Source organism: Dysidea avara, chromosome 2 (assembly GCF_963678975.1).
Source record: "Dysidea avara chromosome 2, odDysAvar1.4, whole genome shotgun sequence".
In the NCBI taxonomy this organism is placed as follows: domain Eukaryota; kingdom Metazoa; phylum Porifera; class Demospongiae; order Dictyoceratida; family Dysideidae; genus Dysidea; species Dysidea avara.
In genome coordinates, this window is record NC_089273.1 from 8263775 (window position 1) to 8286258 (window position 22484).

The 22484-nt window shown below is 36.0% G+C and overlaps 1 protein-coding gene across 3 annotated transcripts in view; it reads right to left on the minus strand.

Moving 5' to 3' along the window:
* Window positions 1-2185: 2185 nt before the first annotated feature.
* The window catches only part of LOC136246544 (uncharacterized), a 108709-nt gene continuing 88410 nt past the window's right edge, over window positions 2186-22484 (minus strand). For 2 of the 3 annotated variants that reach the window (XM_066038042.1, XM_066038041.1), the window contains exons 44-50: window positions 20025-20091; window positions 19861-19967; window positions 15729-15858; window positions 14698-14739; window positions 10589-10657; window positions 7341-7398; window positions 2186-2373 (exon numbers count right to left, since the gene is read on the minus strand). In XM_066038042.1, the coding sequence (XP_065894114.1) occupies window positions 2303-2373; window positions 7341-7398; window positions 10589-10657; window positions 14698-14739; window positions 15729-15858; window positions 19861-19967; window positions 20025-20091 (544 nt within the window). In that variant the 3' untranslated portion in view covers window positions 2186-2302. The remainder of the gene's footprint in view (window positions 2374-7340; window positions 7399-10588; window positions 10658-14697; window positions 14740-15728; window positions 15859-19860; window positions 19968-20024; window positions 20092-22484) is intronic. The other variant, XM_066038043.1, reaches the window with a different exon arrangement.

Genomic DNA, 22484 nt, shown 5'->3' on the forward strand with positions numbered 1-22484 from the left:
AAGGCGAAAAGCCCTTCCCAAAATAACACTTTCTTCTCGTTGTTCTTTATTAGCTAACTCCTTCTGTTTCTTTCAGTACTGTTAGGACATTTGATTCATTCTTTTGACGTAACATAAACAAAAATGCACTGATTAAACGTGGAGCGTTCTGATTGGTTGCACCACTTTTTGGTAATCCGGTACAACTCCACTATACTAAGCATACCAGACCCTGCGAAGAGGCGGGCGCCGCCAGACTACGCATTCGCGGGTTTTGCAAAGTGTGCGAAAAGAACAAAAATACCTAACTTTGGCCGCTCGTATTAGGGTTGCGGCGATTATGCCGGAATAATTTCGAGCATAATAGGTATGTGTGGAAATCAGGAATTATGCTAGCATTTTGAGGTGACTATAACGGTAGTAAAATCTACTGATTGCATAATTCCATTAAAAAGATCGAGATACTCTAATAGAGCAGTCAGAAACTCTAATAGAACGAGTTTTTTTGTTTTTTTTAAAATACAGTAGCTAATTGCATAATTTTTTTAACCGGTTGCTGTATTAGAGTATTTCATTTCAATGTGACTGCCTTATTAGAGTAAATAATATGAAAATGGTCTGATACAACAATAAACTGGAATTATTAGCCAATTATGGTGGTATAATTTTGGGAAAAATTGGCATGCAGTTCTCAAAAACATAATAGGTGATTTTTTGAGCACGAGCACTGCTCAAAAGCATAATGTTCAATTTTTGGAGCATACACTGTAATAGCCTCATGCCTAGCTCGTATCTCGGAAATGGCTGGAATGATTTTCTTCAAATTTGAAATGTAGACTCCCCTACCTAGCCAGCAATTCTGTAGCAAATTTAGTTTTACGCGGATAAAGGATCACGGAGCTACAAAGGTGTGAAAAGTGCGTTTTCTTTCTTCCTGTTAATATGCTCAAGGTGTGGCGCACCAGCTCACGACACTTTACCGTGTGTTTTGAATTGCAGTCTTATTCTTAGACCAGAATTGTAACTATATGCAATATAAAAAATAATCTATACTACTTTGACACCTCAGATCAAAGGAAACCACAGGGTTATATTTCACATATTGCCCTGACCATAGAGCGATATCTAGACATTGCCCTGTGGTTAGGGCAATATCATGATATTATTTGATGCTGAGGCAGTTACAAAGCATCAGTTCCCTTTGATTGTTTATATAGAGCTGCTTAAAGTTTTGCATTATGGGTTTGAATAGAGCTACTTAAAGTTTTGTATTGTAGGTTTGAGTTTAACATGCTGGTTTAGTTAGGGGTATTGTTGAGAAGATTCATGGCAAATACCTCGTGGCCACGGTATAACTATTTAATACACAACTGAATACAGTGTATGCCTGAGCTTAAACTGCTAGATATTGATAGACCTCCTGCACTTTTATACCTACCATATCTTTTGGAAATACAAGAAGGATTCTTGATACAGGTATAGTAGTAGACTAATTGTAGTTAGAAACCAAAATGTGACTGGGAGTGAGATAACAGGGCATGTGGGCACATAAAATTTGTCTAAACTTTCATCACCTATAACTTTTATGCCACTGTGCTATAGCCTATAGTCATGCAAATTTTAGTCTATATAATAGACTTTATGCTAAAAGTTACAGATTACAAAATCAATATTCTAGGACATGGCCCATTATGTGACAGCATGTAGTTTGTGCCCACATGCCCTATTTTCACAGGCCAGTTCACAAAATCAATAATGTTTATTAGTAATTTCATTTTTGTCACTGAATTCATGCATGAGTGTATCTGCATGTAGCCTCATTAGTTTGTTATTATAGTTTCCCAGTATACTAATTCACAGTCACAAGATACAAATAATATAACTATATTCTATTGAATATTCAAGATCTCCTAGTGGCTGGGAGATTGCACCCCACATCTGCATGGTCATCTTTGAAAATCCTGGCTACATCCTTGTTACTACCTGTTGCTGAGTTTTGAAAAAAGTCCTAACATAACATTTTATGTCAAAATATTTATCTATGACCTAAATAAGGCACATTTATAATCCAAATAGCTTAGATTTGTTAGCCAATGTCTTGCAATTGAATTACGTTAAATTCCTAAGAGGAACAAATCTTTTTCAATGGTAACACAGTAAATTTTCCAAAACCCTGAACAATTATTACATAATAAGAACCAGTAAGTGACTTTAAGAAAATGATACTAGTGGAAATAAAATAACTGAAACCACAACAGTACAAGACAAAATAGCTAGCTTAAAATTTCCACATATAGTTACATAGTAAGTTCACTTTCTTGACCTAGAAGAAAGAAGCTTCTTGTGAGCAATGCAATTGGTCATCAGTTTGATAATTCAATCCTGATCCAGCATCTGTTAACAAATAAAAGTTACATACAGATTAATTATTAATTTTATTCAAATTCATGTAGAAAATGTACAGTAAATTTGGAGGGCTTAAATACAGCAAAGAAGTACTGTATACCACAAAATATTTTTGCAGTGCGTAATTTTCATAGTTTTTGTGGTTAGTACAGCCACTTAATATTGTCACATTTGCCTGGGTGTAGCTGAACTATCTACACCATGAATTGTTTGCCTACAGAGTGACTTGTACCTGATTGGTCTAGTGTCTACAAGGTAAATTGCTTGCAGCTGAACCCGCTTGGTCTGTAACTGAGCTCTTTACAGGGTGACTTCTAATGAAACTGTAGTAACTGCTCTACACAGAGCTGAACTCTCTACAGGGTTACTTGTTGTAGCTGAACTTCTTACTGGGCATGCTTTATATTGGTACAACTCTTGAAATGAAAATCAATCAACGCCCTTTGTAGCCATGTGATCAAGAACAAAAATTTTTTGAATTGCGTGCCAGTGATCCACGAATTTTAAATATGAAAATCCTGACAAAGTGCATAACCATGAAATAGCTACGCTGTACACATACTGGGAAATTTTCCGGGTATAGGATAAGTAAATATGACATTGCACAATACAGAATTTTTCCAAAATTACTAGGAATTTAGTAGCTACTTCCACCATTCAGGACATATTTTCACTTTTATTAATTTTTAATAATAATTCCCTAACCACAGGGCATTATACCACCCTGACAACAGGATAACATCAGATATGTATACCCAAAATTCCTTTGATCTACCCACACAAAGTGTTACATTTGTTAGCATACCCCGGTGTGCATATGACAAATACAGTATGGGGATATTTAAAGAGAGGGGCAAATACAGCACATGGTGAATCTGACTGCTATATAGACACACCACTCCACCAAGTGCTGATAATTGTATGTATCACTGGTCCTATTGCATAATCGTATAGGATAACCATGGAACTCTGCACATCTACCAAAACAATCACCATCATTGAATGGTGGTTGGTAATCAACTAATATAAGCTTGAGACAAATGGCGGATTGTGGTACTACTTCTGTATTTAGCGGCCATAGTTATTGAAATATGCAAAGATAAAGTAGAAGACAAGTCTCAATAACCAAAATTTTACATTACTGTGTGACTTTGTATGATAGATGGTAACTGGGGCACCTTTGCATAATTTCGACCATAATACATAATGTTATTATAATCTAATCAAAAACAGCCAAGCTGTAAAAAAAGGTGCGGCCCCCAAAAAGGCCATGGTGAAAAAAGATGTGAAATCCAAGGTGGCGGCCAAGAAATGGCTGTGATGGTAGGTTAATGGTTACATTTTAATAACAACAATTCAGGTGAATTTGGTGCCAAGACCAAGCGGCACAAAATTCACCTGAATTGTCGTTATTAAAATGTAACCATTAACCTACCATCACAGCCATTTCTTGGCCGCCACCTTGGATTTCACATCTTTTTTCACCATGGCCTTTTTGGGGGCCGCACCTTTTTTTACAGCTTGGCTGTTTTTGATTAGATATCACTTCTTTTTGTATTTGTATACTGCAAAGCCGGCCTATGGCTGGCTTTGGGGCTTTTTTAACCCATGTGTTTTTTTCTTTAACACAGGAAGAAGAAAAGAACTTAAAGAAGAATTTTAGTACTTCAATTATTTTTGATTTTATTAGTAATTATACAAATTATATACATATATTTATTACATGCCCATTATTCCCCACAGGATTTTTTTGCAGCTGATCTCTCTACTGGGTGACTTGAAATGTAGCTGAACTATATACAGGATGGTTTCTTTGTAGCTGAACTCTCTACAAGGTAACCTCTTCTAGCTGATCTCTCTACAGGGTATTTTGTTTCTAGCTGAACTCTACAGGTGATTTGTTTGCAGCTAAACTCTCTACATGGTGGTGTCTTTGTAGCCGAACTCTCTATATGATGGTTTCTTTGTAGCTGAACTCTCTATAAGGTGACTTCGTCTAGCTGAACTCTCTACAGGGTGATTTTTTTTGTAGCTGAACTCTCTGCAGGGTGATTTGTTTGCAGCTGAACTCTCTACATGATGGTTTCTTTGTAACTGAACACTCTACAAGGTGACTTCTTCTAGCTGATCTTTCTACAGGGTGAATTGTTGTAGCTGAACTATCTACAAGGTAACTTCTTCTAGCTGATCTCTATACAGGGTGATTTGTTTGTAGTTGAATTCTGTACAGGTGGTTTCTTTGTAGCTGAACTCTGTACATGATGGTTTCTTTGTAGCTAAACTCTTTACAAGGTGACTTCTTCTAGCTGAACTCTCTACGGGGTAATTTCTTTGTAGCTGAACTCTCTATATGATGGTTTCTTTGTAACTGAACTCTCTACAAGGCAACTTCTTCTAGCTGATCTTTCTACTGGGTGATTTGTTTGCAGCTGAACTCTCTACATGGTGGTTTCTTTGTTGCTGAATCTCTACAAGGTGAATTCTTCTACCTGATCTCTCTACAGGGTGATTTGTTTGTAACTGAACTCTGTACAAGTGCGTTTTTGTGGGTGATCTCACTGCAGGTTGATTTGTTTGTAGCTGAACTCACTAAAGGGTGATTTTGCTTGTAGCTGAACTCCTTGCATTGTATCTAGTTTCTAGCTGATCTCTCTACAGGGTGATTTGTTTGTAGCTGATCTCTCTACAAGTTGATTTGTGTGTAGCTGATCTCTCTGCAGGTTGATTAATTTGCAGCCGATCTCTCTACAAGGTAATTTGTTTGTAGCTGAACTGTCTATAAAGTGATTTATTTGTAGCTGATCTCTCTGCAGGTTGGTTTGTTTTAGCTGAACTCTCTACAGGGTGATATACTTGTAGCTGAACTCCTTACATTGTGTCTAGTTTCTAGCTGATCTCTCTACAGGGTGATTTGTTTGTAGCTGATCTCTCTACAAGTTGATTTGTGTGTAGCTGATCTCTCTGCAGGTTGATTTGTTTGTAGCCGATCTCTCTACAGGTAATCTGTTTGTAGCTGAACTCTCTATAAGGTGATTTGTTTGTAGCTGATCTCTCTGCAGGTTGATTTGTTTTAGCTGAACTCTCTACAGGGTGATTGCTTGTAGCTGAACTCCTTACATTGTGTCTAGTTTCTAGCTGATGTCTCTACAGGGTGATTTTTTGTAGCTGAACTCTCTTCAGGGTGATTTGTTTCTAGCTGATCTCTGTACAGGTAGATTTGTGTTGATTTGTTCATTGCTGATCACTCTAAAGGTTGATTTGTTGCAGTTGAACACCCTGCAAAGTGTTTTGTTTGTAGCTGATCACTCTAAAGGGTAATTTATTTGTAGCTGAACTCTCTCCACAGTGACTTGTGTGTAGCTGAATTCTGTGTAATTGAATTCTCTAGAGAGTGACTTAATTGTAGCTGAATTCTCTACACAGTGCATGACTTGTTTATAGCTGAACTTTCTTCAGTGTGACTTGTAATGTTCTGAATCTCTATAGTGATATATTTGCTTAACTCTCCTCATGGTGACTGTCTTCTTGCTGAACTGTCTATAAGATTAACTGTTTGCAGCTGAACTCCCTACAGAATAACTTGTGATGTAATAAAATTCTATAATGGAGTAAATAAATTAGCCGAATGCTCTATTAGGGTGACTGTTCTATTAGAGTATCTCGATCTCGCATTTGCTACACGGAGTTGGCTTTCGAATCATAACTCAGTGGTTTGTAATCCGATTCTTCTGTACTACTGCAAGGACTTTCTATGAAGATTATTCCAGTAATACACCGATTTTCAGCTCATTGCTCTAAGCGGTTTGCCTAGTAGGCGTGAAAACCAATACTTTTTTATTCATAAAAATCGATCGCGTAATTGTGACACAGGTTGGGTTTTGTGTCATATCTCCGTGGTCTTTATCTCGATTCCTTTCAAACCACCAAAAGGCACTCCTACGATGGTTACTCCATCTACATAGCAATGTTCAACTCATTCCATGAAGCGGTTTACCCTGTAGGCGTGACAACAAATCGATCTTGTTTTACGCGAATAATCGGTCATAACTCCTGAACCATTCATCGGATTTGTACCAAATTTGATGCTAGGATTCGCCTTTGGACTCCCTTTCTGTGTGCCAAATTTCAAGGCGATCGGAGTACGCGTGTGCTTGTTATAGCAATTTTTGCAAGTGTGCGAAAAGACGAAGAAGAAGAAAAAAAACCAAGAAAAAAAAAACGAAACTTTGGCAGCTCGTATCTCGGAAATGGCTGGAGTGATTTCCTTCAAATTTGGAATGCAGACTCCCTTGGCTGGCGGGCAACTGTGTAGCAAATTTGGTTCCAATCAGATAAGTGATCACCGAGATACAAAGGTGTGAAAATGACATTTTCGTTCTTCCTGTCAATATACTCACGGTGTGGCGCGCCGGCTTCTTGGGCCGCACGACACACTACCGTGTGTCTTGATACAATAATTATAATTAATAGTATAGGCTAGTTCCCATTACTAAAGCCTTCTGGGTGCTTTATTTCTTTTGTGTAGATCAGTGACTCATGATCAATGTACATCTGAGCAACACGTTGTTAATGGCAAGTTAGCTACTGTGTATGCCAATGTGTAAGTTTTTTGGTTTAACTACCAGCACTGGTCATGGGTTTAATTACAATATACTCAGATATAGGGCTTCAGTGCAGTAGAACAAATACCAGATTTTTAACACTAGCTCTCCAGTGGTACTGCTACTGCTGCCGCTGAAGCTGAATAGACTAATTATCCGCTGGCCACAACCCATTACAACCGATTTCTGATTATGGTAAAAACAGCTAATTATCTGCGTCTACCGATTACCAATCTGATTATCAGTACAATTCTACATGTAGCTCTAATATAATTTATATACTCAGCAATGTACACAGCTACAGTACAGTAGTATAATCATTTTATTGAACAAAAATTTATATTAAATGCTTACCAGTTGCTGACTTAAAACCTGGAGATGGCTTTAGGACATAATTGTTAAGTAAATCATCCTGTGTTGAAACAGTTATGTAAATGTAGTGTTATTTCAATCTGCATAATATCAGCCAAGTTGTGAAAATGGTGTGACCTTAAAATCCTGGGTTTAAAAGGTTGTTAAATTAACGGTGATGATGTTAATGCTAACAATACACACAGCCATTATTAAAATAGTCATTTATTAGCATCAACATCGTTGTAGCCATTTCTTCACCACCATCTTTAATTTCATAACTTATTCAGCCAGGCTTTACAAGGCTGCACCATTTTTTAACAGGTTGACTGTTTTGTGCGAATTTTTTCTTCTTTTTGTACTTTATTAGGTCCCAAAACAGGGGCATGTGCTTTCTAGGGGGTCCAGGGGTATGCCTCCCAGGAAATTTAGAAAATTTGACATTCTGAGATTGAATTTGGTGGTAATTTTGACTGAAATTTGTGACTGGATCTACGAAAACCATTCTTATCGCCCAAGACAGGAAGTTTGATTTTTCACACAAACACAAAGCTTAATGAATGCACTATCAAGTTTCACTGCCACAGTCGACCAGAGTAAAGTGGTCTGCTTTTGCTGGCTGCTTTTTTAGAGCACAGTGGCGAGCTGTACGAGTGGTCTGGGGTCTTGATGGAGCCCTGGCCAACCAGGAGATGGCTGTGTGTGGCTGTACAGCTCCGTGGTGTTGGACAATGACCTGTGCTGTAAATTTCCTTTCATTTTAGCCAGTTCTGAGCCCTGAATGGCCTATAACTTGGCCCAATTCATCCCAGCACATTTCTTTTCAATTTTTGAACACCGTCTTGCTCGCCTTCCAGGGCCCCCGCCTCCCACCCTTCTGGAGCTCGCCTTCCAGGGCCCCTGCCTCCCACCCTTCTGGAGCTCGCCTTCCAGGGCCCCCGCCTCCCACCCTTCTGGAGCTCGCCTTCCAGGGCCCCCGCCTCCCACTCTTCTGGAGCTCGCCTGATACAGACAACCTCGGTTTAAACACTATCTAAAATGGCGGAAAACTTAGCTGTTGACTACTTCTTCAGTGGATGATCAGGAAGGTAAGAAATTGTTGTGAAACGTGTGAAAATTTGGTATGCGTAGCTACCACCATTGGCCAGCTACAACACACTGAATATTTAAAACCGACGTTTCTCGATACTTTTAAATGGGTGATAAGACCGGTTTTCCCAGAGACAGTCACATTTATTGATATTGTAATTCGCTTTATTTTCATGCAAAATTTTTTGTGATAAAAACTTTCGTGTAAACATATTTTCGTATGATTTACTTGGATGACTGCTCTATTAGAGAGTATTTCGATCTTTTGTAAAAATTTTCTTTTAAGAAATTTTCATACAAGTTTTTGCATACGAAAATTTATTTTACAACGAAAAAAGCAAATTATGGTAGTTCAATACTGGAAGTATGGATGTTAATAGTTTTGTCTACTATTAACATCCATACTTCCAGTGTTGAATTATAGATGCTGCATGAGTTAAATATTCCAGAATTATAGTATAGTGTAAATACCATAAGGAAATTTTGAAAAATTAACATTTTGAGATTGAATTTGGTGACAATCATAGCTGAAATTTGCTGCATAAGTTCAATACTGGAAGCATGAATGCTATCAGTAGCTGTATAAAGAATTAGCTATAGCTAGTACAGTATTACAGTAGATGTCCTCAAGGAAATTTTGAAAAATAAACTTTCTGATATTGAATTTGGTAGCAATTTAAACTAAAATATGTAAATGTTTATGAGAAATTCAATGCTGGAAGCATGAATGCTACTGAGCCGGTAGTAGCTATAAAATCTACAAAGAATATAAAAGTATTTGTTTTAAAACTTACCGTACGCAAGGAAATTTTGACGTAAGAAAAATTTGATGAATTCAGACTTCAGCAGATTTGACGAATAAAATGTTGACAAAAATCAAGAAATTGTAGGCAAAACCTGCACTTTTAAGGGCGCTTATAAACATTTGACGAATTTAAATTTGACGAATTAAACTGATTTGACGACAAAATTTCCTTGCGTACGGTAACCTTTTGAGAATTATTTGGTGTTAATATTGGCTGAATTTTAAGTTGAAAAGTTTTATTAAATGTTCGACTATTACCAAGCTACAAAACAGAATTAGCATAAGATCCTCTACACAAGCATCAACAAAATATTTAAACATATATAATCCTGGAATGTGGTATGGAGCTGCATAACTTTTTATCTCCAGAGAATTTCTATAGTCACTATAGATTATGGATAGAGCCAGTAACTCAATTCAGAACAGGTGCTTTAGTTGTTTAAAATGACAAATGGTGTGTTACGCTTGACTGTTGTATTAGAGTAAATAATTGTTCTATTAGAGTATTTATATTTTTACTGTAGAGGGTGCTCTAACCCACCTAGTTTCCCTTGTGCTATGCCTATATGGGTAACAATTCACTAGAGACAGCTTTATTATGTTGCATACAGTCATACACTGCATCAAAAATGTTTGAATTATGTCTAAGGTGCATAGCTATGCTCATTGAGCAACACTATATTTATAAAAAAATTCTCAAGGGGAGGGCATTGGCCCCTCTGCCCCCCACCCCCTGGATCCATCCTTGTAAAACCAGCCTATGGTTGACTTTTGGGTTTGTTTTTACCTACATTTATTCATATCTATACAGACACAATGATGATCATTGAAGACAGTCTAATAAATTTATTTCATTGCATGATTTACTTCAAAATTATTATTGTAATACTCTAATAGAGTGCACATTTTTAACAGAACATACATGGAATGTTCTAGAACAATCTAGAATTTCTACTGGTAGATTTATTGGAAATTATTGCATGTTTACAAACGTTTTGTCATATTATTGTACTACTGTAATAAATTGCACAAATTTTGAGGACTTCTAATAGAACATAGTATGTGATGGCTCATGTTCTGATTTTCTAGTCTGGCTATTACACTAGCATTGCTTAAAAGTGTCTCCAAGAAATTTTCTGCCAATGAAATCCAAGAATTTTAAAAATTATCTATAAAATCATTCTGGAAACATTTATGGTTTTTTTAATCATCTGTCATTACCATAATTATTCCATGATAACAAGTTCATTACTAATATAGCTTGAGCAGTATGCACACCCAAATTAAATTTCACTGGCAGAAAGCTTCTTAAATAAGACATAATGAATATTTATCTATAAACTGTTAAAGCACATACTTTGGATAATGAAGTTGTAGGGTTCTTCTTTTTCATTCGCTTCCATAAACTCTTGCAATATTTCACCACCTATGTATGCATGTTATAATTTTGCATTATCCATTCAAATTCAAAATTAATTACAATAATATAACTGTGTAATTTACACACATACAGTGGATGTTCTGGAAAGTAAAGAATTTGTGTAAAATGTGTGAAAATATGGTACACAAGTTTTAACCATTGGTGAGCTACAATGCACTAAATCCTTAAAACTGGCATTTCTTGATACCTTTAAACAGGCATTAAGACTGGTTTTCCCACATATTGTATGTTCATTGACTGAATTAAAGATCTAGAATTGACTCCAAGACTGAGATATTACTAGTATTTTCAAAAACAGAGAGTTAGCATCAACTAAAGTTGCTTTTCATCTATTCCCTGGACAACCATGCATAGGTGCATGTATACAACTACAATAACAATAATTAAGGCCAAGCAAATTTGATCACTTGTTTTTCACCCACAACAATTATTTGGATTTCCTTGTGGGTGGGAGATCATTCTTCATTATTCACTATGTTACTGTAAAGGTTAGCTAAAGTCTTTTAGGAACTAGTACTTATGTTTTACCATCATTTCTCAGGTTCAAGTGACATTTGCTATGCTGTAAAATGACAGCCTATCTTCACAGCATCACAATACATGTGCACATGATTGATAACAGCAGTGGGATAAAAAGGGATGTGGCAGGGGATGAGATATAATTAATCAAATTTGCCTGGCCTAAATATGGCTTGAATAAGCTACTGTAATTCAAGTTATTTAATAAGTTTGCTACAGTTAATGAGGTGGGCTAAATTATCATAAGCCTTTTAATAATGGAGTAACAAGCAACAGACTGGTATATGTAATAGAACTTTCATATTAGATAAACAAATTGTTTTATGTTAAAAATTCTGCTGCCACCATCCAGGATTGAACCTAATTACCTTGTATCTATATACTTGTACTTATGTAGCAGTGTACCATCTTCAGTGCATTGACATGATTATGCAGTATCTGTACAGTTATATTAAGCCTATAGTATACCAGCTATATTATAGCAAGTGTTCCTAATAATAATAATACTCAGGAGAGTATCCTGCTCTCATATACCCCTGTAGAAGAGCGTATCACTAAGTTATGATGTAATGATAAGATGTTGTGGTTTTGTGAAATGCAAGCAGCTGTAAAAGTACAAGATTCATTAGCACCATTTCACACTCGCAACATTCAGGATAGCCGTATTCATGAATGGCCTAGCAAGAAATGCCTATGAAGTGGTCTTAACCCATTCAGGGAACGATTGCAGTTCAGTAAAAAATGCTTAGAGCTGGGGTTAATTTGGTTTCTAGTGACGTTGTTAAGCATGCGTTCAATCGATACCATGTTCAACTAATGACATCATTAATTATGCAAAGAAAAATGGGTTAACTGAGAAATGCTGCTTCATAACTTCACGATACGCCCTTCTACAGTGTATATCAGAGTAAGATACTCACTCTCCTCAGTATACTGTATTATGAACTCTTGATTATAGTTAGAGCAACACACACTAAAAATTTGATTATTACTACTTTCCCCTTGAACAATACTCACTTTGCAACTATGTTCTTATATTACCTGGAAAGCTGATATTAGGTGGAACAAAATATTTGTTTCAATATTCCTATAAACTGGCAATTTTTCTGAGACTAATATGTTTCCCAGAGCAAGCATGGCGATAAGCAAATGAACAAAATGTGGAGATTTTTTAGGCATGTATTAGGCTCAAGCCAAATGCATATAATAAAACAATACACATTCAATGGGTGGAGCATCTACCACAGTTTTGCAGTTATTGTAGTAACCCTTAACCTGTATAATAGGTTTGAGCCAATCATGCTTTGAAAATATGGCTTTGATCAATGCTCAAAAATCAAACCTACATAAGTTATGCTTTCAAAATCAATAACGTATTAAGTGGATACATTCTTGATTTGACTAAAATTATGTTGTATTAGAGGCATGAGCACCCAGCAAATATATTACTCGATATTGGAAGACCTAATATTTTTTGCACATTGGTCAAATTTTTATTTTATTACTGGAGCGGCTAAGCAAGAAATCAATAATTTTTTGAAAAAAGCACCAAAGTTTTTAAAATTACTGCAATCATATCATGCATAAAGAACCTAACAAATACAACTAGTAGAAGTGGAAACCAGAAAAGTGCTCAACAGTAAGTGTATTGAAATTTGCAACTGTATGGACAAGCAAGGGATAGTCATATCCAAACGTTGATGATCATTAACTAGGGATGAGCCTTTTTTACTTTTTTCCACCTATATTTCTTTCAGCCAATTCTTTATCTTTATCTAGTTTGCTCAAAATTTCTCTATTGTGTTGAGCAACAATAAAATTAATTGCAGTACCTTACACTTACAAAATTAATATGTATGACTGCTCTATTAGAATATTTTGTATTTTGTACATAGTGACTGCTCTATTAGAGTATCTTGATTTTTCATTCAAAATGTGCTAAGTTGCCATTCCTTGGTGCCCATTTTTACAATTTGCCACCTATTTTTCCAGCTTGCTTTTAGAAGCATATTTCCAAAGCGTTTTTGGACAAAATTTGTACATCCCTATCATTTGCATGCAATTAAAAACCCATTGCCAGATAAATTCCTAGTGACTACTAGCCAAATTGCTGAATCACATCATATTCTCCCTACCATACTTAGAACTACTTAGTAACTATACATCTAAATACTCACTATGAAAAAAGGAAATCAACTGTGTTGTTTTGGTTTACATAACACTAACCACAATGAAGTTATCAAGTCTAAACATTGGTAAAAACAAGCCCAAACAAACATTGGAATCCCAGCCAACTATCTAGAAAGGTGCTTTACACTCTAAAGAACTATTCTATACAGTTTACATACAGTGCAATCCATTTCATGGATGGTTTCTTTGTGATTTGTCCCTTTTGCTATTGCGCCTGCATATCTGCACTCATGAACACCTTGCCGTGTCTGGGGTAAAGCAGCCGACTGTTGACTTTACCTGTCTCCATCGATGTATAACACTTTCTTTGTTATTAACAATTTTTTTCAACTCAAAGAACAATTTAATTTGTCTATTATGAAAGGTTACGTACATTTTATGCTATTACATGACAAATGCACACTAGTCTGGGAAGGATCCGGTTATCCCAGAAACAGAACCCCTATGGGCGTGTCCATTTTAGCACTAGCGCATCTCACTATTACAAGCACTAAACAGTTTATAGCAATACTAGATTTTTTTTCCTGCATGATTTATAATGCCATGCTGCCATATGGCAGCTATAGGGTACCACCGTTAATGGGTTAATAAGCATGGAGGGTCAAGGTATATATACAAAGCCACATTATTTCTATTGTATTGTGTCTATACTTTCACAGTGAAATATTGACTCCATTAGAAGTGTTCATTTTACCACATTTTAAAAGATTTTCAAATGCACTAAAGCCAAAACAGATTTGGAGTGCACATGTGTGGCTTCCCAACCAGCTATTAATGGCCTTATATTATAACCCATTTGTAAACATGCAATCATTTTGACATGGTACCATATCTCAAATGATTTAGATATCTCACTCAATATACACAAAAAATTAGGTGCTTTAATCACAAAATGAATGATTTCATCAGAACATTTGTTGCTAAGCTGCTCTACTATGAACCAGTAAGTGTTTATCTACAGGTGATATGTATATTGAGCGTTTCAAAAGATATGGCTGATTTGCTGTCTAAAAATAACATAGTAACTTTTTGTTAACAGTTTTTAGAACTTGATTTCAAAAATTCAATTGAGCATTCTCACAACTTTTGCATGTATCTAAAGGATGGTTGTCCAGAAGTAGGTCATTGTAATAGTTTTCAAATATGAATTACAGTAACTGCTACTGAATGTACAGCTTGTTCAATGTTGCTTCTTTTGAGCACGCACATTCAACTTTTAAATTAATGAAGAATTGTGAAAATTGTTCCTATCATGCTGACATGATGCTTTGCTAGCCATATTGTGCTAGTATATAATACTATAATCAATTCCTTACTTCTCTGTTCCTTAGAACATGAAAGAAGAATATGAATAAACCCTAAAGAGGTGAAAATCAGCTGTAACACATAATGCCTATGAATATTCCTTAACAAAATATTGTTAGTGGATATAATTATATACATACATACTGTATACATACAGTACATAAACACAAGTACATATGATCACCAGCTGTGCAAAAGGAGGACTTGCACATAGCTTTTCCAATCACATGTACCTGGCAACCCATACTTTACCTTGTGAACAGGGTAGCACCCTGCAGTTTAGTCACATCATTCCCCTAACATACCACTTGTCGGATGTAACATGAAAGTAATAGGTTAACAGCATGAGGAGTTATGAATATTCAAATTAGGGATTTGGATAGGCTACAATACCCCTTTTTGCAGATCCGGTCACAACTGTGATTGCATTGATTCATGTGTGTATGCGGTGTGATGGAGATCTTTGTTTGTGTTTTCGTGTATATGGGTGCCTGCGTTTTCACCTGTGAGACATGGCACAGCCTCTATGTTTACGTTAACTCTAGGAACCTAAGTAGTGCACTGGTGTTCCAGTGCTAGTTCACTGGGTAGGTGTGACTGCATTAAAACTAACCTATAGTAAGGCTTTTCTTTTGCTTTGCCGTGCATGTGTATATGCATATATTATGTATGAGCATGTTATGTGTACATGTGTGTGCATTTGTGTACGTGTGTTTGTGTGTGTGTGTGTGTTTGTGTACGTGTGTCTGTGTGTGTGTGTGTGTTTGTGTACATGTGTGTGCATTTGTGTACGTGTGTGTGTGTGTTTGTGTGTGTGTTTGTGTACATGTGTGTGTTTGTGTACGTGTGTGTGTTTGTGTGTGTGTTTGTGCGCATGTGTGTGTTTGTGTGTGCACATGCGTGTGTGTACAGATTGTGTTGTTGAAGCATTAATAAATCAGTACAATGATTTCATTCTCTCATCTCTGTTCAATACAGCCTAAGCAATTAAACTTTTGAAAAATGAGCTGACATGCATATTTAAAGAGTATACATGACTCACTTGCAATGAATTCAATACAGTAAATATCCAGGAAATTGCCTCTGAATCACTGTCAAACAGGAACAGCAATCCCATTATCCAAGTACCTCCAAGCAATGGTAGAAGGGCCAGAGTACCGATCAGTATTGTACTGTGTAAGGTAGATGAGTTCAATAATACAGTAAGATTTCTATATAACTATTCTACAATACACTGTATATATACTGTAGCTGTACATTAGTATGTATGGTACAGAATTTCAAAACTATGATTACTAATGTGTGGCTATGCTGCTAGACAATTACTATGTAACAAAATTTCTGACAATCATGGTCACACACACACACACACACACACACACACACACACACACACACACACACACACACACACACACACACACACACACACACACACACACAGCAATACTACACATTTCAAGCACTGTTCACAAGAGGAAGTTGAGGTTAGAGACATAGAGAATTTATGCAGTTGCTCAGATCTGTATTTACATCATTCATTTTGAATGGTCAGGGGATCTTTTGACCTGTGGAGTCTCCATACAATCTGCTTGGCTATTTTTTTGCTATTACAAGTATATCTATGATTAAGTACATAGCTAGATTTTATAAATCTGATCTAAATCACTCAACAGGCAAATTCAAACTGATACTACCAGTGGTTAGTTATACTACAATTTTATTGGTTTTGACCTCAGCGACTCGAGGCTGGTTTTAAGAGGCATCTTTTCTAGATGGTGATGCAAGCTTGAATGGAAATTCTGGCTTTTTATAGACCTGACTTGGTGGAGAACCAGCAGCCCACTGATGGATGGTCTGATAAAAAGTTGGCCTATGTTTCCTGTGCTGATTTTGTTGTATCATACAGTATGATTGATAGTACTGCATAGTAGGAACCACAAGGATTTGGAGATGGTACATGAATAATTATCACCCAAAAACCAACTTCGTTTTTCTGTGATGACAAGAAGGCAGTATTGGATAGGTAAAACTAAGCCCAAACAAGTCTTCAGATTAACCTGAAATGCTTTCAATAAGTTGCTATGGAATTTAAAAGTATATATATATATATAATATATGTACCACTTTCACACCTCAGATCAAAGGAAAGACAGTACATATATATCACATATTGCACTGACTCAAATGTTAACAAGATATACACACTGCCACTAGTGCATGTATCTCGTTAACTTGAGACATTGCACACCTAATAGATGTGCACACTATATCCAGAAATCATCAGATTTCTTTGATGTTGTACTGTAACAGTATCTTCTTCTCTTATATAGGGAATCAAGCAAGCTGTGGTTGTGGGATTAAATTCTGCCAAACAACCTGTGATTGTGGGATTCAATTTTAATACATCAACAGTAGTTTGTTTTTTACTTTTGCAAATGTAGCAATTAAAGTAACATAATTAGCACTAGTCCCTTAAAATTGCTATATTAGCAAAAAATAAAATCAAACTAGCTACTGTTTAATGTATTAAAATTGAATCCCATAATCACACAAAATTCAATCCTACAATCACAGCTTACTTGGTTCCCTATATAAGAGAAGGGTATACCAATTAAAGATTTTGCAAATTAGGTGAGCTATATGCTAAAGTAGAACATATTAGTTATACCACGGGCACTCGTGCTCTGCCTGTATATACACACTTGTGCCCGTGGTATAACTATTACATATATTAAACAAAATTTTCTAGTGACTGACTGACTGACTGAGTAACTGATGTTTTCAGACAAGCAGTGGTCGATAACGGCAAAGACTATGGGCTTGATGTTTTCACTGTTTGATGTTGCTTCACTCCGACACGTACCTTTGACATATCACAGTATGTACAAGCTGGAGTAATGCATGATATTAAACCACAGCAAAACAATAAGAAGTGCTTTATCCCTACTGTGCTCAATGGAAATACACAGTAGGGACATGACATTTCTTACTGTAGTACTATTATTTAATATCATGCACTACTCCAACTTGTTTCAGTACTTTTATTGATGTGCTATGGTCCCTACTCTAGTTGAAAATTCCAATATTTTGTGTACTTGTATAGTACAGTGCTATATGCATGGCAGTATGTACCACTCTGCATGGACATGCAGTTCAAATGCACCGACAGTGCCACAATTTGTATATGGCATTGTTGCAGACCGCAGTGAGTGTATTATAACTTATAATGCACTGATTACAGTTTTGCAGACCACAATAAGGTACTATAAGTTATAATGTACCGACTGCAGTGCAATATCAGCTGAGACCACTACGACACCTCACCCAATAGGTGGAAAGACACCTCACAGATCACTCAAATGCTTTCATAGCCTGACATGTAAAAGTCGATTGTGGACCCAAATGTATGTTTACCAAGCATCTAGTGGTAATCGAAAAAGCCAGGGTGGTGGCCACAACTCTAGTCTACATACATGTATATAAAAGTGTACTTATACACCTTGCTAGTCTGGTGCCAGATTAAACTGTAGTCCACTTTGACAATGACTCAATAAAACTATTACATTGTAAATAGTACTCACCATTATGTTCGGTTGTGGCAGCCAGTTTTTGCCATGCTACCAGATTCGAGTTTAGCTAGTGTGGATAGTAAGAATAGACTGGCATTGTTTAGTACATAAGTTTTGTTTACTTAACCATCTATTCCCTGCTTTTTTTTTCACTCAAGAGAATCACTACGATGATTGTGTGATCATGGATGTATGTATGCTGAACACTATATACATGATGAGAGTTGAACAGCGAATGTAGGTTAGTGCTATAGCCCATGCATAGAGTACTAGCTTTCAATATCTCTGGTGGCTGAGATACTGTAGAAGGAACATCACCACAGCGTTTAGCTCTGTCACCCACAATCAGTGTTAGAAACCTGGCCTTTATAAGTGGTACAGCTGTCGTGTAAGACACTACCCACCTATTAGGTGGATGGTATATAACAGTTATACAAAGTGCACTCATGCTCTGCCTGTATAAATGGACTCACCTTCAGGCCTAATGGACTTCAGGCTCATGTATTTATATCAGGCAGAGCACTCATGCCCATTGTATAGCTATATAACATGTATTTCCAGTATGGTATCTTGAGCACAGTAGGGATATAGTACTTCTTATTGTTTTATCTTGAAGCTTCAAATGTGTGATTGTGTGATTTTAATCATTAATTTTCCAAAATCCAGTCAATTAATTATACCATCAATGCACCCACTACTGTTGCCACTGCTCATACTTTACGTTCAGTTGCAATTATTTATTGGCTTTGTAACTGAAAACCGAATTACATCACACAGAAGTACTTTACGATACACTTATCTACATTGAAAGCTTGAGATAACATTGTAGGGGTGCACAGGCTATTATATAGTGTACCAAGACATAAACTTCCAAAAATTTAATGTTAACTTGAAATTTTGTTTACAACCATGCACAATGGCCTATCAAATTATATTGCATTTTACATTTTTTGGAAAGTTATGATGCCTGGCACTATATAACATTTTACACCATTGTGTTGTGGTCATGCAATTTTCAGCTTATATTAAACATTCAATTGGTTATATAATGCAATGTGCAGAATCCTGTTATTTTATTCTAGCACTCAGATACTATTTTGTTGAGTGACAGGGTGTAGTTTGTACCCACATGCCCTGTTTTCATAGGCCTGGTCACAAATATTGGTTGTTAGACCATCCCAAAAAGGTGGCACCCGAACCAGTTGTTAGAGTATCCATATGAGTATATACAGTACTGCTACCCTGTATAATGTAATCATGTACAAAACTATCAAACTGTCATCAATAATCCAGCATGACTAAAAGCTACTGGTTCTAATTGTGGTTGCAGCCGACCATTGCATTAAGCCCATACTAAGTTACAGCTACTGGTACAACCACGATATTAAGTACGTATATGCAAACCACATGACTATAATTATAGAGACATCATGTTGAGAACAGGAATCACTGATTTGTATAGTGCTATTCACATACAAGATGAAATCATTATACTATACCACTTGTGATACACCGATAATGCAAAGTTAATGATCATAGGACAAGTGCCAATTCCTTTATTGTTAATACACCAATCTTGGAAGTAATATTATTTTTACATACCGCGCTGCATCATAATAATTATGCTTTCTGGTGCCAGTCATTTTATGCAGATGTTTTCTTGCATTGTAAATCTCTAACAGTGATGCAGCCAAGAAAAAGCTGTTTATCTACATAGACAATAAAACTGTGTCAATACAAAATTAAGTAATTTTTTATTAACTCACTATAATAATGACAATCATTGGAGCAGTAAATGCCCATATTGCCCCATCATCATCTGATATCCAGCACCTAGTGATATTGCAAGAGTGAAAGAAAAGTTATTTTAAGGTAAATCTTAATTATTAAATAAACACCTCATCTACCAGTACTCAAAATGGGAAAGTCACCTAGCGGAATACTAGACCACTGTTGCTGTAGCTGAACAGACAGTTTAGCAGTGATTTGCTAAAACAGTCAATGCAAGAGCATAATGAAATAGACTGGCATGCGTGCTACGATATCAATTCCAAACAAAATACAAAACTTCTAGTAATATACTGTCATAGTTCAACAAGAAAACACACACTCATTCATGAAGGAAGGCTATTGTGCCCTAATTAATTTATGTATGCTTATCACTTCAATACATCAACAGGTTTACAGCCATAGCCACTTTAATGGTAGCATGACAATACAGTATGTATGCATTGAGTTTGATCCTCAAAATCATTTCAGAACTCATGGATGATGCAATTACACACAATCTTGAATTTTGGTTCATTTGTAGCACTGCTTGACATGCTAAATATATTTAGAAAGCTTTTCATTCAAATGGCTGACACAATATTTATGGTCAATCAAAATTACCACCAATTATTTCATATGTTAAAGTATTATAAGTGCAATATCCATGACAACTTTTTCCCAAACTTGTAGAGAAGCCACTTTTACTGGCATTACCAATCATCTGGTTGACTGCAATGTTAGTTCTGTTGAGAAAAATTCACCCTTAATTTTTAGCTTTTTCTGGATTTAGCTCAACATTTATGTACTATATATGTGGAGTTATCATAACTAGGCTTGCATCTAATATGTCAGCATAATAAAAGGCATATATAATGGACTGGAGTACTATGCCAGCATATTGTAGTATATTAAGTCAAACTGTGTAGCTTAATTTCATGAAATAGATCGATACTCCTTAATAGAGCAGTCAGTGGAAACTGCAAAGTGCAATACATCACTCAAATGCATTGTACATAGCTCCTTAGATCGATACTCTCTAATACAACAGTCACTTTGTAGTACTGTACTCTAATAGAGCATTTACTTATTAAAATGTTTAAAGATAATTGTAAGAAATGTTGCTAACCTAGGAGCATAATGCACGCATAATGGGAACACTGTAGAGCATTATAGGTGAAAATTTGGGAGATTTTTGAAAGCATTTTGAGCAAAAGTTTGAGAATATTTAAGGCCTAATCGTAATTGTTTAGTTCATTTTGCAGCAAAATGGACTGGTGCTAAAAGGATATGCTTATAGGGATCCCGTTTCTGGGATATCTGGAGAGTAGTACAGTCTCACATAACCAGAACCTTTCTGTACTTATAATTCCCAATTGTTATGTGCTGTGAGAAAAAGGGTCTGGCTATGCAAGACTACCAAAGAAATGATAATTATAAACCAAGAAGTCGGCTGTATCATGCGCTGCAAAGTCAGTAAACTATAAAGAATAGTTCTGTTAAACCAAACTTTAGAGTTGGATGTGCATTTTATTTAATATGTAAACAACTAGTCAAGTTCAATAGCTTAACTTTTAATACAGTAAGTATGGAAATAAGTAGTTTTGTGTGTAGTAGGGTTACGGCTTGGAAATTAAATTTAGCCAATGATTACCAGGAATTTAGCTGTCAATGAGTGAATATGCACAGTAGATGCATGCGTATGTATAATAAACAAAAACTAATGTTATCCATAACAATACACAAAAATGGAATTTTCAACTAGAGCAGGGACAATAGCACATTAATAAAAAGTACATGTACTGAAATAAGCTGGAGTAGTCCATGATATTAAATCACAGTAAAAGAATAAGAAGTGTTGTACCCCTACTGTGCTTAATATACTATAGTGGAAATGTGCAGTAGGGATATAGCACTTCTGATTATTTAATTCAGTTTGTTTTATCGATGTGCTATGGTCCCTACTCTAGTTGAAAATTCCAATTTTTGTGCATATACTTTTTTTTGTAAAATACAATTATTGTGACTGGTGAACCCATTCATACCACATCAAAAATAGAAATGGTGCCGCTCAACCCAGCTTCAATTACTGTATCATCCGAAAAGTGAAGCATCCATTATGCTTCATTGTCAGCTATGTTCAACCCATTACAAATGAAGAGCTTTCAAAGAGCACCACTGAAATCAAAGTAGCCACTATTAAAAATAGTCATGGACACTATTAAAAATAGCCATGGACACTATTTAAAATAATTATGGACAATTTCCATTATGAAGGGAAGCCATCTTGTGCTACCACCAAATCGACATTTGTCGCTGTCAGCAAAGATGAATGGGACACAAAGGAGGACACTGGTAATTTCACGAAGAAAGCATTGTATGTGCTGCGGTATGCCAAATGGCACATGTCTAGTAAAGCAATGTTGAACAGTAAGCCCATAACCTCAGCCATTATCGAG